The following is a 17,470-nucleotide window of genomic DNA, read 5'->3' on the forward strand; positions in this document are numbered from 1 at the left end:
ATGTGAATGGCATGCACCCCCTAGAACACTAGAATCAAATACATTGTTATTTTAAAAACAACGCTGCCTGGCAGAGTTCCCTCTAAGCTGCATTGGCAAGAGCTAGCTCACCGGTTTTTTAGCCTCCGGCTCACACATGTTTGTCTTCGCTCAGGAAGGATGGCGCCAGAGTAAATTAATTTATGCAGCAGCCAAATCGCTCGCTCGCAACTTGAATGCCCGTAGCTCGCAAAGTAGGATTTTTGCTCAGAGGACTCCACAGCTTAGAAGGGAGCATTGGAGCCTGGTATTTTGGGTTTTCGCTCTTTTGTGCTAATTCTTCTCCACCCTGAGTTTCAAGTGTAATGTTACCCTCCGTAAACAACAGCTCTCTTTCTACAAGCCTGGACTGTCCTACTAAAATTAGTCAGAGTTGCTGTAATTAAACAGTGTCCTCTGTCTAGTACCTGCCCCCCCCTTTCCCGCTTCTTTTGAAAGCGAGGCTCCAACAGCTTCCCATTGGTGTAACAGACAAGCAGGTGGAAAAATCAATCTTTTCCGTTCCCCCTTGCTGCTTCCTTTCTACAAATTGTCGTGCTTTTATTGATTGTGTCTGGGAGAACCCATGGCGGTTAATGTGGAGACCAAGCATCGCCGTTCCCTCTGGGGAGCCTTTTTTTCTTACATTGGTAGAACTTGTCGGTTTTGGAAAGAGGAAGAGGCAGAAGCATAATAAATGCAGTTTAAACTGCGAGGAGGTTAACTGGCCGGGTCAGTCTCAGGGCTTCGCAGCCAGTTTGGTGTAGTGGTTAAGTGCGCGGACTCTAACCTGGGAGAACTGGGTTTGATTCCCCACTCCTCCACTTGCACTTGCTGGATGACCTCGGGCAAGCCGTAGTTCTGATAAGAGCTGTCCTTGAAAAAGAGCAGTTTCTGTCAAGAGCTCTCCCAGCCCCACCTACCTCACAGGGTGTCTGTTGTGGGGAGGGGAAGGGGGAGGAGTTTGTAAGCCGCTCTGAGACTCCTTTGGGTAGTGAAGGGTGGGGTATAAATCCAATCTCCTCTTCTCTTCTCTTTTCTCCTCTCCTCTCCTCTTCTCTTGAGTCAACCTACAATGATCCGGTGGTGTTGCCGTCTCTGTATTCCAGTGTCAGTGCTAAATGAGAACGCCTAGAATAGATGAAGCAACCCTAGGTTTGCCAACTTCCAGGCAGGGACTGGAGCTCTCCTGGCATTACAACTGATCTCCAGGTGACAGAGATCAGTTCCCCTGACGAAAGTGGCCGCTTTGGAGGGGAGACTCCGTGGCGTTCTACCCTGCTGAGGTCCCTCTTCTCTCTAAACCCTACCTTATCCAGGCTTTACCCCCAAATCTCCAGGAATTTCCCAACCTGGAGCTGGCAACCCAATCCAAGCAAGGCTGGGAACGCATCCTGAGAAATAATATATAGAAGTTGGAGCCCATGAGAAATTGTGAGGGTGGGATTTGGAAATCCCCATCTTCAGGAAGGTAATTTCAGTTTAGAAGAAGAAGAAGAGATTGGATTTATACCCCGCCCTTCACTCGGAGTCTCAGAGCGGCTTACAAACTCCTTTCCCTTCCCATCCCCACAACAGACACCCTGTGAGGTGGGTGGGGCTGAGAGAGCTCTGACACAAACTGCTCTTTTTCAAGGTCAGCTGTGCCAGAGCTTGTGACTGACCCAAGGTCACATCAGCAGGTGCAAGTGGAGGAGTGGGGAATCAAACCCGGTTCTCCCAGATTAGAGTCCACACACTTAACCACTACACCAAATTTATTGTAATTAGCCATTGGCCGTTACAAAATTACAAAACACAAACTATGACCAAGCTATAGGTTAGAGTCTGAACATACAAAAATACCAAAGATCAGTAACAAAATATGACTAATTTAATACAGTAGCCTAAATAACGCCCCTTCCCGATGCCACCTTGGAACGTATATTCTTTGCAGCAAGGGCAAATAATGAAACTTTATAAGAGACATATGCATCAATGTCAGATAACAAAAATGAGATTTTTCCCCCCTCAACTGGGTAAGCACTAAGACGAGATAAAATACCTGCTAAAAATTTAGCCCTCGAACTAGAATACAGTGGGCAAAGGAGAATATAGTGAGGTAAATCCTCAAGTTTGTGGGTACCACATAGACGATGGGCCAATGGCTTTTGATTGAATCGGCCCTCCAAAATTGCTGTTGGCATTGATTGAAACTGTGGAGAGGTAAAGGAGGCTCTAAGTACATGTTTAGAGATATTAACTAAGTATGGGGTTCTAGTGTGATCCGATTTAATTAATTTGTACCATGGTGCCGCTTTTGATTTTAATATCAAAGAGCCGTCTAGCCAAGCATCAAAGTCATAAATCCAGTTTTTAAGTTGGGATTTATCAACTGATGTTCCCAAAAGATAATCAGGAACAGAGTATCTTGAACGTATGATGTTAAGAAAGTCAAGGCGCTGCGAGTCTTTAGCGAAGAGCAGATTAAAAGATTGGTGGCTGAGGGAATGGGTAATTTCAACACAGGGTCATTTCAGTGGCTTCTGTGTGTGGGGGGGGACTGTGACTGCAGGGATGCTGAGGCAAGGACAGAGTGTAGAAAGCTGCCACCCGGATACTCTGTGGCTGCTGCAAAGGCCTCTGCATTCATAGAGGCAACAAGAGCTCCAGGGAGAATTCGTTGCCGAATAAACACAGCTGAGTCTTTCCAAGGTCAAAAAAATAGGTGATCGGCAGGATGATGGCGGAGACAGGAGCCTGGAATTACTATGCAAAATGCATGATCTGTGTAGATAATGAGGGCTCCCCCCCAAACGCTTCCTCTATGCTGTGGAGTCTCGTGAGCAAAAATCCTACTTTGTGAGCTGCTGGCATTTAAGTTGTGAGCCAGCGATTTGGCTGCTGCATCAATTAGTTTGCTCTGGAGCCCTCCTTCCTGAGTTGAGACAAAAATCTGTGAGCCGAAGGCTAAGAAACTGTGAGCTAGCTCACACTAACTCAGCTTAGAGGGAACACTGCTCCCCCCCCACACCCCGCAAATTGTGCTCCTGAATGGGCATCCGCATCGTTGCCCTCCAAAGAAGGCCTTTTAAAAACATATCAAATCGTGTTTGATTTCTTCCCCCCCTGCACCATTTACTTTTGATAGGTTCTTTAAATCACTTTGTAGAGCAAGGCCTGATGGTTAATGTGAGTCCCCATGCAGCGGCGCCCTGTTAGATTTGCTTTTGTCCTTGAATCGTGTCTAGTGCTTTCTCCAGACATCATGATGCGCGAATGGTATTTCGAGTACATATTTACACACACACACATCAAGAGAGTGGCCGCATTGTATTGCTCTCAATCTTTCTAAGTTTCAAGACATAGAGATTTTCAGAACGGGAAGCAGGGGTGTGTGATTCATTCCAGGCCCTTTACAATGGCCCTTTTCTCTTCCCGGTGATCCTTACGTCGCAGAATCAGGGTTGCTGTAGATAAAAGCTGTGGCATACCCTCTGAGATTCCTCAGATGAAGACAGAGATGTGCTTGTAATTTCCCTTTCCTGGTAACGAGGCTCACAGCTTGAGTGCCCCCCCGCCCCGCCCGCCCATCACACACAAAAGCTCTCCTTTATCATTTTATTCTGCATATGTCGTGCTTGCTGCAGCTCAAAAGCCAGAAGGCAGTTGGCTCTTCTGGTGAAAGGTATATTAGAAACACAGTAATTGCCCCCAAAATAGGTTAGCCACAGTATGCAACATACATCTGCAGCTGTAGTACGTGGAAATGGCAGGCTGCGCACTGTAGCATTCAGGTGTGCAGACTGACATGCATGCACATGAGAGGCCAGATGCCTCCATCCTAACTTGAAGATTTACAATGCTATCCTGTTATGTATTGATCTTAAGCCATCCCTGACTATGGACCTTGAACTGGGTGAGCTTGCTCCCCAAGAACAATAGCTGACCAGGATCCTGGAATTGACCTATAGATAAGCAGTGTAATGTAAATGGCCTATCCTTGGGAGTGCTAATCTTCCAACCATTTCCCCAGCTACGAATTTCCCCCTGCTAATCCCTTTCCAAACACTTTCCAAACACTTCCCTACCCACCTTCCAATCACTTTCCTGCTAATCTTCCAACCATTTCCCCATCCACCAATTCTCCCCTGCTATTCTGCGGTGGCTCAAGTGGTTAAGACGCTGAACTGCAGGCTGTGGAACGTCAGTAGTTCAGCAGTTCGAGACCCAAGTTGCTGCATGACGGAGTGAGTCCCGTCTCTAGTTCCAGCTCCTGACAACCTAGCAGTTTGAAAGCAAGAAATTGCAAGTAAATAAATAGGTACCACTTCGGTGGGAAGGTAACAGCGTTCTGTGCGCCTTGGTGTTTAGTTATGCCGGCCACATGACCACGGAAACGTCTTCGGACAGCGCTGGCTCTTCGGCTTTGAAACGGAGATGAGTACCGCAACCCTAGAGTCGGACTCGACTGGCTTTCGAGCAAGGGAAACCTTTTCCTTTACTTTATTCTTCCTCCATTCCCCTTCCTGCTAATCTTCCAACCATTTCCCCATCCGCTCATTCTCCCAATCCCCTTCCAAGCATTTCCCCATCCACCAATTCTCCCCTGATAATTCCCTTTCCAAGCAGTTCTATATCCTTCCACAGCCAAACTCAGAAGTCAGCCCAGCTGGGAGAAAAACAGCCTGAGGGGGGTAGATTTGCAGAGGAGAATCAGCAGGCCACCTTTGGTCTTTCACCCACCTTCCCCTCTTTTGCCAATTCTGCTCTGCAAACCCACCCCCATTGTCTCCCCGCCCACCCCCAACTCTATAACCAGGTACGAACCCAACTTGGGGACATTTGCAGAGGAGAACCAGTAGCTGGAAGGGAACACTTAACCCTTCTCCCATCTGCTGGTTTCCCCCTGCAAGTACCACGCCGTGGGTGCGTTCAGACGGGGGCTTTACAACGGAATAGGTGCCGGGTCCAACCGGGGTACTTACCGGCATTCAGACGGCGAACATCTGCCTCCCGTCCCTAACCGTTGTAAAGCCCTTTAAACTGTTGTACTCTGCCACTAGGTCCCCAAGTGGTGGTATCCTGAGTACAACGGTTGCTATCGATGTTACCCTTCAGTCTGATCGCTCTCCACCGGTGTCTAGCCACTTCTGTTCAGAAGCCTGAGGCTTCTGATTTTCCCCCGCCATTTTTTTAACTAAGCGATATGCGCTTGGGCGAAGCTTCGCCCTGAGCGTTTGGGTTTTTTTTTAAAAGCCCTTAGTGTAGCGTTTCGGAGGAGTCCGGGACTACAGGGAGGCCAGTTTGGTCTTTAAACTTTAAAGGTAAGTCCTTACCTTTAAAGTTTAAATGTAATATGGGGTGTTTTGAGCATGCGCAAAGATCGCCATTCTGTGAATGGCTGCCTATGCGCATGCTCAAACTGAGTTAAAAAAAAAAACCCGACGCCCGCAGCGTGTGAGCAGGCATACAGCGATGGGATCCGCAAAATGGAGGTGAGTGTGATTGCGTTTCAGCCAGCATAAACTGCACCGGTTCCAACCGGTACAGTTTATGCCGGCTGAAACGCCGCATCTGAACGCAGCCCCTGAGCGGCCAAGCTTTAAAACAAGACGTGAGCCAAGCTGATGGAAAAACAGCCTTGGGGGTGGCATATGCAGGGATGAGGCAGCGGACACCGAAGGAGTTGAGCTGTCCTCCCCCCTGAGTACCTCCCCTGCCCCCACATTTTTGCAATAATGAGAACATGGGATTGGAAAGGCCGCCTTTGATAAGAGAACATCTAGTTTGGCTCGCAGGGAAGTTCAGCAAGATATCTCTGGGGAGTGAGAAACGGGAGCCAACAGGAAATAAAGAAACCCTCTTGTCATCATTGCACACGCTTTCCTCTTCATTGCAGTACAATGTTGCATCGTGCGTGTCTTCGTGAACCTTGACACTTCACGGCAGCGCCGGAGAGAAAGCCCATCTCAGGTCCCAGGGAATGTGTCTGAGCAAGGAGCTGATCTGGCCTTCATTGCGCGAAATGATTTCCTGCCAAAGCTAACTGAGGAACTCATTTGTTAGGAAAGCCCTGGCACTGCAGCTGTGGAAAACCCGCTCACAGCAGACGCTGTGACTCACCCCGGGCTGGGTCTTTTTTGTCAGTGGGGAATCTGGCTAGCGCCGTGAAGCCACTCGACAAGATTGTCATGCTTGGCTTTAGGAGAGGCGTGAGAAGGAAGGATGCCCCCTTACTGGGGGTGGGCTGTGGGCTGCTTTCTGGTGGTCTCTCTAGTGATTGGTGGCTGCTGAGGTTTCGGCCACAGGCATATGATTTTGCCCTAGAAGTAGGGTTGCCGGCTCGGGCTTGGGAAATACCTGGAGATTTTGGGGGGTGGGGCCTGAGGACGGTGGGGTTGGGGGAGGGGAGGGACTTCAAAGGGGTATAATGAAGAAGAGAAGAGGAAGAAGAGATTGGATTTATACCACGCCCTTCACTACCCAAAGGTGTCTCAGAGCGGCTTACAAACTCCTTTCCCTTCCCCTCCCCACAACAGACACCCTGTGAGGGAGGTGGGGCTGAGAGAGCTCTGACAGAAGCGGGTCTTTTTTCAAGAACAGCTGTGCCAGAACTATGGCTTGCCCAAGGTCATCCAGCAGGTGCAAGTGGAGGAGTGGGGAATCAAACCCGGTTCTCCCAGATTAGAGTCTGCGCACTTAACCACTACACCAAACTGGCTCTCCATAAAGGTAAAGGTAAAGGTTCCCTTGCTCGAAAGCCAGTCGAGTCCGACTCTAGGGTTGCGGTGCTCATCTCCGTTTCAAAGCCGAAGAGCCAGCGCTGTCAGAAGACATTTCCGTGGTCATGTGGCCCATAATGCCATAGAGTAGGGTTGCCAGCAGTGTTCACTCTAAGCTGAGTTAGTGTGAGCTAGCTCAGTTTTTTAGCTTCTGGCTCACACATTTTTGTCTCAGCTCAGGAAGGAGGGCTCAGGAGCAAACTCATTTATGCAGTAGCCTGCTCATAACTTTAATGCCAGTAGCTCACAAAGTAGAATTTTTGCTCACAAGACTCCACAGTTTAGAGAGAACATTGGTTGCCAGGTCCTTACCTCATGCTGGCGGGGGGTGGGAGGGAGATTTCTGGGGGGGGCGACATCTCCACATGCAATGTCCCCAACGTGATGACATCATGCAGAAGTGACATCATCATGCTGGGGACGTTGCGCAGCAACACTCTGGTTTTTGGGCAAACTGTATGGTAAGATTGAGCTCAAACCATAGAGTTTTGCCCCAAACCAGATCGCCACTATGCGACGTCCCTGGTATGATGACATCACTTCTGTGAGAAATCATCAGGTCGGAGATGTCGCGTGGGGTCATGGCTGCTGGCCGGCGGTGGGCAGGAGCTTACAAAATCAGGGTATCCCCCGCTCCCACCTGGGGACTGGCAACCAGGGGTCATTTCCTGCAGGAGTGCACAGGAGCGGAGCTCCGGCAGTAAAGAGCCCAGGGGGCGGTCACATGCAACAAGCCCCACCCCCTCCCCCCCGCCGCCCTCAGGCAGAGCAAGAAGCAGCCAGGTAAGTTGCAGAGCCCCCCCCCCCCCAGCCCCCTGGTCCAAAACAGTCCAGTGGCACCTTTAAGACTAAGTTTTATTCAGGTACAAGTTCTCCCTCCTCTGCAAGGACAGGTCTGCACGTCCCCCCCCCATAGCTAGCAATCCAAAACAGTCCCTCCCCCTATAACTATGGCAAACTAAGTAGAGTTTGACAGCAAGCCTCAGAACAGAGACTGTTACAAAGAAGCAGCAGGCAGCCTTTTCTTCTTCAGTTTAATTTGTTTCTTCTGTTATCTAATTTATTTATTTCTTGCAGCATGCTGACTGTTCTCACTAGAATGCTAGTTTGGTAATTGCTGATGCAGACTGTTCTGATGCAGCCCTGTTACCATAGCCCATGTGCAAGGTGGCTGGAACGTCCTTCCCAGAAACTCCCCCACCCACCCACCCACACTTCAATTGTCCATGCGGCAGATTGCAGGCCAGGCATTGCAGCACCCTCCCGCCACATTGGAGATGCAGATCACATCTGTGTGCTGAAGTTTTGCTGCAAGAAAGCAGACGTGCCAAAGAATTTGGCCGCAGGCTCTTTCGCTGTGGTGCCAAGAAGCGCAAAGCTGCGGCCTGCAGCTTCAATTATTTGTGATTCGATCGGAAAAAGAAGACAAGCATGCTTTTTAAATTAAAAAAAATTTAAATTCTTTAGAGTGTCTTGCTGTGCCCAATTTTAGCTGGGATCTTAAGCGAGGATGCTTGATGCCGTCTAATTATTTCCTTGTTGATTTGCGGCTTAGAAAAGGCAAGGCACTTCTGGGTAGCCGCAAGCATTTGCTTAAGAGGTGGTGGAACGGTTGATGAAGAGCTGTGTTTTGGGCAGTCCCTTGTTTAAACTGTGGCTCTGCCACATTTAAGGCCTGCCAATGTGGTTCTTGGCACCTACTTGCTTCGTGAGGGTTGGGGATAAAATGTAAAGGGTCATGAGTGGAATGGAGGGGAAGGGGGCTTCAGGTTGCTGGCTACCAATGGACAGACTGGGGAAGTAGTGCTGAGCTTATCCTGGGCGGCTGTGTACCCTGGGCGTGGCCCTAGATAACAGATTTTCTGGGTTTGGAAACCTCTCTGTGTGGCCAACACAGGGAACCAGCTCTCCCATGTCTTTGGGAACTGAACGAAATGGCACCCCTTCCAAAACAAACAGTCCTGTCTCTTCTCCACCTCTGTACAGGAGGTGGGGTTGCCAGCCTCCAGGCAGCACCTGGAGATCTCCCACGATTACAACTGATCTCCAGACGACCAAGATCGGTTCCCCTGGAGAAAACGGCTGCTTTGGAAGGTGGACTCCGTGGCATCATAGCCTGTTGGGGACCCTCCCCTGCCCAAACCCCGCCCTCCCCAGGCTCCACCCCCAAAATCTTCAGTCATTTCCCAGCCACCCTAGCAGGAGGTGAGAAACCAGCTGACAAGCAGTGTCCATTTGGAAGGAGTGGCAGGAAACCTCCCAGCATGGGACAGGCAACCTTCAGGTGGGACCTGGAGGTCTCCCAGAATTCCAGCTGAGCTCCAGACTGTGCACCCATTCTCCAGCATGAGAACTTTAAACGGCATCTCTAGCCAGGGCCAGGGCCACATTTTGTGGTGCTCTGGGCATAAAGTGCTTAGGGGGGCCCCCATGTCCGCTTGTAGGCCCCCCGTCTTGCCCCCGCACACCCCCACCTGCCTGTGCATCCTTCCCCTGCCCACTCGCAAGCTCTCCCGCCACTTGCAGTCACGGCTGCTCCCACCAACTGCATGCCCTTCCCCATGACGGTGCCGGCTGGCTGACTGGTTGGTTGGGGCAACTAGGATAGCTCCTGCCTCGGCCACCAGGAACTCTGATGCGTTGAACACCACTCACGTGCCCTCCTCCAGCAGCACAAGCAGCTGGAAGCAGATGAGACAAAGTACTCACCAGCGGGCAGTGGAAAGGGGCGAGGGCAGGAGGCATCCGAGAAGGTGGGGGAGCAGGGAGTCACGGCAGCGGGGCCCCTCAGCAGTGATGGCCCTGGCAGCTGGCCCATCTCAGGGTATGCTGATGCCGTCCTCTCTTTGGCAACTCACACAGATAGGGATGCCAGCCTCCAGGTGAGACTGGGGGATCCCCCGGAACTACAGCTCACCTCCAGACTACAGAGAACGGTTCCCCTGGAGAAAATGGGTGCTTTGGAGGGTGAGCTCCATGGCGCTCTGCCCCACTGAGATCCCTTCCCCCCCACCCCCCAGGTTGCATCCGCAAACCTCCAGGAGTTTCCCAGCCTGGAGCCAGTTTGGTATACTGGTTAAGTGTACGGACTCTAATCTGGGAGAACCGGGTTTGATTCCCCACTCCTCCACTTGCACCTGCTGGATGACCTTGGGCAAGCCGTAGTTCTGATAAGAGCTGTTCTTGAAAAAGAGCTGTTTCTGTCAGAGCTCTCTCAGCCCCTCCTACCTCACAGAGTGTCTGTTGTGGGGAGGGGAAAGGAAAGGAGTTTGTAAACCGCTCTGAGACTCCCTTGGGTAGTGAAGGGCGGGGTATAAATCCAATCTCCTCCTCCTCCTCCTCCTCCTCCTCTTCTTCTTCTTCTTCTTCGTCAGTGGCCCTCTGACAGATAAAATTTTAAGAAGGCAGCCTCCAAAGGCAAAAACCAGACAGCAATTTACCAGGGACGGATTCCAGAAAATGCGGGCTGTCCCTAGTAAATAAGGACAGATGGGATGTATGAATCAATCGTAAAGCGTTCGCATCAAAAGGCAGTCTCAGAGTGGGCCACGCACACAATTCAAATAAATAAATATCAAATGTTACATGGGGCTTGCCAACCGGTTACATAATTTTGTCGTGCATCAATTGCCTTCCTTTTTGCCAGTTATCAGAATGTTATAAAAAACTTCACCGTTATCAGTCTTGTTTTGCGTTTCTGAAGGAACTGTGAGAGAAATGATAATTTAATCAAACTTTCTATTAGAAAGAAAGGCCGTCGTGAATATTTTTTTGTGTTCCTTCCTCCCGTTACAGTTGCATTTCAGAATCAAAGAATAACCACACTTAATGGAAATACTTGGGTTGTTGGTGGCCTAGGCGTGCCAACCTCCAGGTGGTGGCAGGAGATCTCCTGGGATTATGACTGATCTCCAGGGGGACAGAGATCAGTTCGTCTGGAGAAAATGGCCCCTCTGGAAGGCGGACTCTATGGCATTGTTCCCCACTGAAGTCCCTCCCCTCCTCAAACCCCGCCCTCCTCAGGCTCCACCCCCAAATTCCCCAGGTGTTTCCTAACCTGGAGTTGGTAACCCTATCTAAGCATTATGAAACTTCATTCAAGTAAAGAATGTGAGCCTATCTGTCAGTTAAGATCTTGGACACAGAACAAGCGGTAAGAGCAGGGGTCGTTTCGTAGAAAAAGAGCTAGAGGAACTCATTAGCATAACTCATTAGCATATGCCACACCCCCTGACATCACCGGAAGTGTGTCATAAGGCCACACCCACCACTCAGTCTTAGTCTTAAAGGTGCTATTTGTTAGTCTTAAAGGTGCACATCAGCCCCTCGAGGAGCCATGCAAGGAGTTCTTCCACTTGCCTACAGATCTCAATCTTAAGAGACTATCAAAGGGAGGACCTTCTCCGTGGTGGCTCTGGAATGCCCTCCTCCTGCTCTGGAATGCCCTCTGGAATGCCCTCCTCTCTGTGGTGGCTCTAGAATGTCCTCCTCTCCGCTGTTTGCCAAGCCTACTTAGCTTTAAAGTACCAGGGGAGAAGTGAGGATTTTCAAATTCCTGCATTTCTCTCCATTTAGAGTTTGATCCCTTTCCATTTCTGGGATTTGAGTTTGAAATTTTATTAGAAACCACAAAATGTGAGGGAGCAGAACATCGGGGAACTCTTTTCTGCTTCCCTTCCCTCACCTTTTCCCTCCCTTCCCAAGCATCCACGGAGATAGCAAACACTGGAGAGAAAATATTTTCCCCAAGTGCCAAGGTACTTGCCCTAACTTGCAATTTAGGAACTCTGGCAGATGTGTTGCCGTGGTTTCTCTAAGGAAATTTCAGGGAAGTCCCGGGAACGTATTTAACAAGGTCTCTTAATCGCAATATCATCAAAATGTGCAACCATGGCACTTAGGGGGAAAAACCAATTTGCAGACGCTTTGGGGAAAAAACTGGGTATCCCTCCCCAGTGTGATAGTGGGGCTTCAATTTTTTTATTTTCTTTTACAATAGCGGGATTGTAATTCGAGTAGCACTGAGGTAGGAACTAATGAAAGGAAATAGTTATTTACACAGAGTGTATGGAATTTGCTGCCAGATGATGTAGTGATGGCCACAGGCATAGACAGCTTTAAAAAGGAGATTGAACAGATTCATGGAGGAGAGGTCTATCAGTGGCTACTAGCCACACACACAGGGGCAGACAACTTCTGAATCCCAGAGCCAGGAGGCAACATCAGGGGAAGGACTTGGCCTCTAGGCCCTGTTGTTGGCCCTCCAGAGGAACTGGTTGGCTGCTGTGTAAGACAGAATGCTGGACTAGATGGACCACTGGTCCGGTCCAGTAGGACTCTTCTTATATCCTTATGTTAACTACAAGGAGTGATTGGTGTAATTGTTAAGCAGAGCTAATGTTTAGTTTTTGGCTAAACATTAGGAAGAACTTCCTGATCAAGCGGTTCCTCAGTGGAACAGGCTTCCTCAGGGGGGAGTGGGCTCTCCTTCTTTGAAGGTTTTTAAACAGAGGCTAGATGGCCAGCTGTCAGCAATGCTGATTGTATGAAATGCTGATCGCCACTTTGGGGTCAGGCAGCAATTTTTCTCCATGCCAGTTTGGCCAGGGATCCTGGAGTTGGGTTTTTTTGGGTCATCTTCTGGGCACTGGGGGGGGGGGGTAGGTGTGAATTTCCTGCACTGTGCAGTGTGTTGGACTAGATGACGCTGGTGGTCCCTTCCAGCTCTATGATTCTATGAGGTTTTTAGGCTGGCTGTGCTTTTGTACAGTTGGAATAACACCAACACATCCCATAATTATATGATACATTTGTAAGGCTCCGGCCGACCGCTGTATTCCTCCTAGTGAAAGGAGAGGTTTCTACGGAAGCCCATCGCTAACGTGTTCTTCTTTTTTGACTCCCCAGTGCATTACCAGAAGATCATCCACCGGGACATCAAGCCTTCCAACTTACTTTTGGGAGACGATGGACATGTCAAGATAGCTGATTTTGGCGTGAGCAATCAGTTTGAAGGGAACGACGCCCAGTTGTCTAGCACTGCTGGGACACCGGCCTTCATGGCCCCTGAAGCTCTTTCAGACACTGGGAAGAGCTTCAGTGGAAAGGTAAGGTTAGATTTCTGTGTTGTGGCGCCTGTGTGTGACGTGGAAAGGGTTACCTTGGGAAGGGTGAACAGATGATACGAAGTTGTTCAGGGTGGTGAAAACCAGTGAGGATTGTGAGGCACTCCAAAGGATGGGCGAGTGGGCGTCAACTTGGCAAATGGGGTTCAGTGTGGCCAAGTGCAAGGTGATGCACATTGGAGCCAAAAATCCTAAATATAAATACACATTGATGGGGTCTGAACCGGCAGAGACTGATCAAGAGAGAGATCTTGGAGTCGTAGTAGATAACTCACTGAAAATGTCGAGACAGTGTGTGACTGCAATAAAGAAGGCCAATGCTATGCTGGGGATTATTAGGAAGGGTAATGAAAACAGATCAGCCAATATCATAATGCCGCTATATAAATCAATGGTGCGACCTCATTTGGAATACTGTGTGCAGTTCTGGTCACCACACCTTAAAAAGGATATTACAGCTTTGGAAAAAGTGCAGAAAAGGGCAACTCGAATGATAAAAGGGTTGGAACACTTTCCCCATGAGGAAAGGTTAAAGCGCTTAGGGCTCTTTAGCTTGGAGAAACGATGACTGAGGGGTGATATGATTGAGGTTTATAAGATTATACATGGGATAGAGCACATAGAGAAAGAGGTACTTTTCTTCCTTTCTCACAATACAAGAACTCATGGGCACTCAATGAAATTGCTGAGCGGTTGGGTTAGAACGGATAAAAGGAAGTCCTTCTTCACCCAAAGAGTGATTAACACATGGAATTCACTGCCACAGGAAGTGGTGGCGGCTACAAGCATGGACGGCTTCAAAAGGGAATTAGATAAGCATATGGAGCAGTGGCTATTAGGCACAAGGTATAGATAGGGGCTCTGGGGCAAGTGATGCTCTGTCTTCTTGGTGCTTGGGAGGGGGGTCAACAGTGGGAGGGCTTCTAATGTCCTGGCCCCACTGGTGGACCTCCTGATGGCACCTGGTATTTCTGGCCACTGTGTGATACAGAGTGTTGGACTGGACGGGCCTTTGGCCTGATCCAACATTGGTGTCTCTTATGTTCTTATGTTCTTATGATTGGGAAAGGCCTTGCATACCCTGCACTCTTGGTGTCTGGGCTTCTTTTCCATTTGGGTGTCTCCTGACCCTGAGTGGCACGTGTTACCTAGGAGCAAACTGGAGGAGTCAACTTTCAGAGAATCTGGACAACGGTTCCCCCAACCCACTCCTCATCCCTTCAGCCACATGTTATGTTGCTGAGGACTTGTTCTCTAAGTGCGTAGAGCCTCCGTTTGGATCAGGACTACAGGCCAACACTGTTTTCCTGACCTGAAATGGCCCTGGGTGGGAAGGCTGTTTGCCCCTCTGGGACCGTTTTGGTTCAGGTAAACACCATGAGAAGTCTGAAACCTCTTTTCCTCCTGTACCATGGTCCAGAGATACAGGTCAGAGCCCCACACACTTGGACAGTGAGTTCATAGCAGCATGATGTGTGGCTGGACGGTCTGAGAGAAATAGACATCTAATTTGGCCCCTAGATTCCATCCTGCTTAGCTTCCAAAATCTGATGAGATCACGCTAGCCTGGGCTATTGGGGCCAGGGCGTGAACCATTTTGAATCCTGCCAAGTCACTCTGAAAGTGCAACACAAGAACTCTATTATTAACACTCACTCCACCCCCACACACAAACACAGGCACATCCAGAGAAGATAACCACTGGATGACTGCAGAAATTGCAAGGTTTGAAGTGTTTAAAGACCCCAAGTGGGAGAGTCCCATTAACTTGGGAGGGGGGGTTGCACAGATATTTGTGTTTTGGGCTTTTATGCTGCTTGTGTCTTAAATCGTAGGCCACCTTGAACAGAAGAGGTTCTGAAGAAGGGGCATAGAAACATTCTAAGTAAACAACTAAATAATATTTAAGATGGAAGACTTGTGCACATGAATGCTTCCACAGTCTTAAAATGTATCGTGTGTAAATATATGAAATGTGCTTGCTGTATTTCAGGCGCTGGATGTCTGGGCCATGGGAATCACTCTGTATTGCTTCGTATATGGAAAGGTAAGATGGCTGTCAAAGAGGGGGATGTGGTAGGGATGTGGTAGGGTGGAGAGGGGAGGACTGAAGTAAACGTCGTCCTAACCAGGGAGGGCTGATGTGTACTCTTCAGATCTATAGATCAAGATGGGTAGACGTGTTTTGGGTAGCTTTGTTCGTCTGTCTGCAGCACTAGAAAAGAGCAAGAGTCCAATGATAAAATACTGAGTCTGAGGCATAGCATAGTGATTTCAGCTCATACTTTACTTAGAAAACTAGAGATACAGTGGCTGGCCAGAGGCCCGCTTTAAATACAATTACAAACCACACCCCAACACGCACCCACACCCGTGATTGGATTATTTACAGAGTTATTGCAACCATAGGTTCCTTTGAGGATCCGGACGAGCCGATAAGCTGGTTCTAGGATCCTCTCCTTCTGTTGTCCAAGGATGCAAAGCTAGGTCAGTTCGCCTGGCCACGTGTAAGGGTGACCGCATGCGCTGTCGCCATTAGAACACAACACCAATATAGGTTTGCCAGCTCTAGCTTGGGAAATACCTGGAGATTTTAGGGGTTGGGCCTGATGAGGATGGGGCGTAAATGCCATTGAGTCCACCTTCCAAAGTGGACATTTGCTCCAGATGAACTGATCTCTGTTGCCTGGAGACCCATTGCAATGGCGGGAGATCTCCAGCTACCACTTGGAGGTTGGCAACCCTAGTCCAGTGGCACCTTAAAGACTAACAAAATTTGTGGCAGGGGAACCCAAGGTCTTCACAATGTGAAGTCAACATGGAATGTTTCCTTCAGGAGTTGATAAGTAGTGATTGATAGCAATTGGGATTGCTACACGCTCAGATGAAGCAAATATTGTGAAATGAATTACTCATTGCGCAGTATTTGTTAGCGTGCGAGCGATCATAGAATAAAATTTCCTACAGAAATTACTACAGTAAACATTTTTGCGACTTATCTTTATTGACTCTTCGTTATTTTTGTCACGGATATAGTTTTTGGAATTCCACTTCCTCCCGTGAGCTCTCATTTTTGGCTTCTGCGATACAATATGGTGGTCATGCTTATTGGCTGCTGGACTCCTGGTAAATGTGGATACTGCACCTGAAAAGGGCACATCACATACGTGCCAATTATGTCTCGATGTAGACTTAATATTTTTAAGTGTGTCCCTTAAAATGTAGAGATATTGTTCCAATGTGACATAAACATGGTTGGAATCTACATGTACAAACCTAGGTTGGAATCTACATGTGCAAACCTAGGAGATTCTCAGGTTCACATGCTACCCCCCCCCCCAATTCCACACGTGGCTCAAAAATTAAACACTTTCACTTTCACAGCAAACCTAACTTTGCCATTTTGTCCGAATTGCAAGCTATGGTTTGCTGCCTTGCCTCCAACCCACCATTTAAATGAGGGCATGTGACGGGTCGACGTGTGAATGGGCTCCATAAGACTTATGTAGCCCTTTGGCGGAGCTCCCAGGATCCTTTAGAGGACTGACACGATGGCTATGCCAATGTAAATTAGTAGTGTTGTCAGACTCTAAGCCTTTGGATGCAGCTGTGAACACAATGACCGGCCACTAGGGAAACCTTTGGTTTGTTTTGCAGTGTCCTTTTATCGATGAGTTCATCCTAGCACTACACAACAAGATCAAGAACAAGCCAGTGGAATTCCCTGAACAGTAAGTAGAGTTTACATAGTGCTGGAATAAAGAATTAGACCCACCACGCCATAACATAAACAGACCATAGGATGAGATTTATATTTATGAACATATAGCCCACCCCATCAAAAAATTCAGGGTAGCTAACCATTGTGTAGCAAGGATCTGTCTTTTTATTGTATTGGATAAAACTCCCAAAGCACACAAAATATTTGCTCTAGTGGTCATTTGAATATTTCATACATGTGAACCAGTCTTAGAGAGAGCCAGTTTGGTGTAGTGGTTGAGTGTGCGGACTCTAATCTGGGAGAACCGGGTTTGATTCCCCACTCCTCCACTTGCACCTGCTGGATGACCTTGGGCAAGCCATAGTTCTGGCACAGCTGTTCTTGGAAAAGAGCCGTTTCTCTCAGAGCTCTCTCAGCCCCACCTACCTCACAGGGTGTCTGTGGTGGGGAGGGGAAGGGGAAGGAGTTTGTAAACCGCTCTGAGACTCCCTTGGGTAGTGAAGGGCGGGGTATAAATCCAATCTCTTCTTCTTAGGTTGTGAAAAGGGGAGAGGGGGCTTGCAGTGGCAGCCAGGAATGTAAGACGTAGAAACCCATGTCCTAGACTAGAGTCTAGTCAGTGCCTAGACACCCTGTGCAGGTGGCATGAATTCCATGAGACAGCGTGGAATAGTGGTTAGAGTGCCAGATTAGGAGTGGGGGCAGGGCAGTGTTCAAATCCCTGCTCAGCCCTGGTTTCTGCATGTGAGGCCCTGGTTGCAGGCCTGCCGGCACCAGTGAAATACTTCATCATTCTGGAAGCCCTTACCCCACCCTGACTCTGGCTGACGAGTTAATATATA

General features: G+C 48.8%; 1 protein-coding gene across 1 annotated transcript in view; it reads left to right on the forward strand.

Annotated features, from left to right (window-relative positions):
* The window catches only part of CAMKK1 (calcium/calmodulin-dependent protein kinase kinase 1, alpha), a 103,280-nt gene that overhangs the window by 56,538 nt on the left and 29,272 nt on the right, over positions 1–17,470 (forward strand). The window contains exons 9-11 of the mRNA XM_015407976.1: positions 12,690–12,889; positions 14,901–14,954; positions 16,565–16,638. Of these exons, the coding sequence (XP_015263462.1) occupies positions 12,690–12,889; positions 14,901–14,954; positions 16,565–16,638 (328 nt within the window). The remainder of the gene's footprint in view (positions 1–12,689; positions 12,890–14,900; positions 14,955–16,564; positions 16,639–17,470) is intronic.

The sequence above is a fragment of the Gekko japonicus genome, unplaced genomic scaffold (assembly GCF_001447785.1).
Source record: "Gekko japonicus isolate JY-2015 unplaced genomic scaffold, Gekko_japonicus_V1.1 scaffold1, whole genome shotgun sequence".
Classification (NCBI taxonomy): domain Eukaryota; kingdom Metazoa; phylum Chordata; class Lepidosauria; order Squamata; family Gekkonidae; genus Gekko; species Gekko japonicus.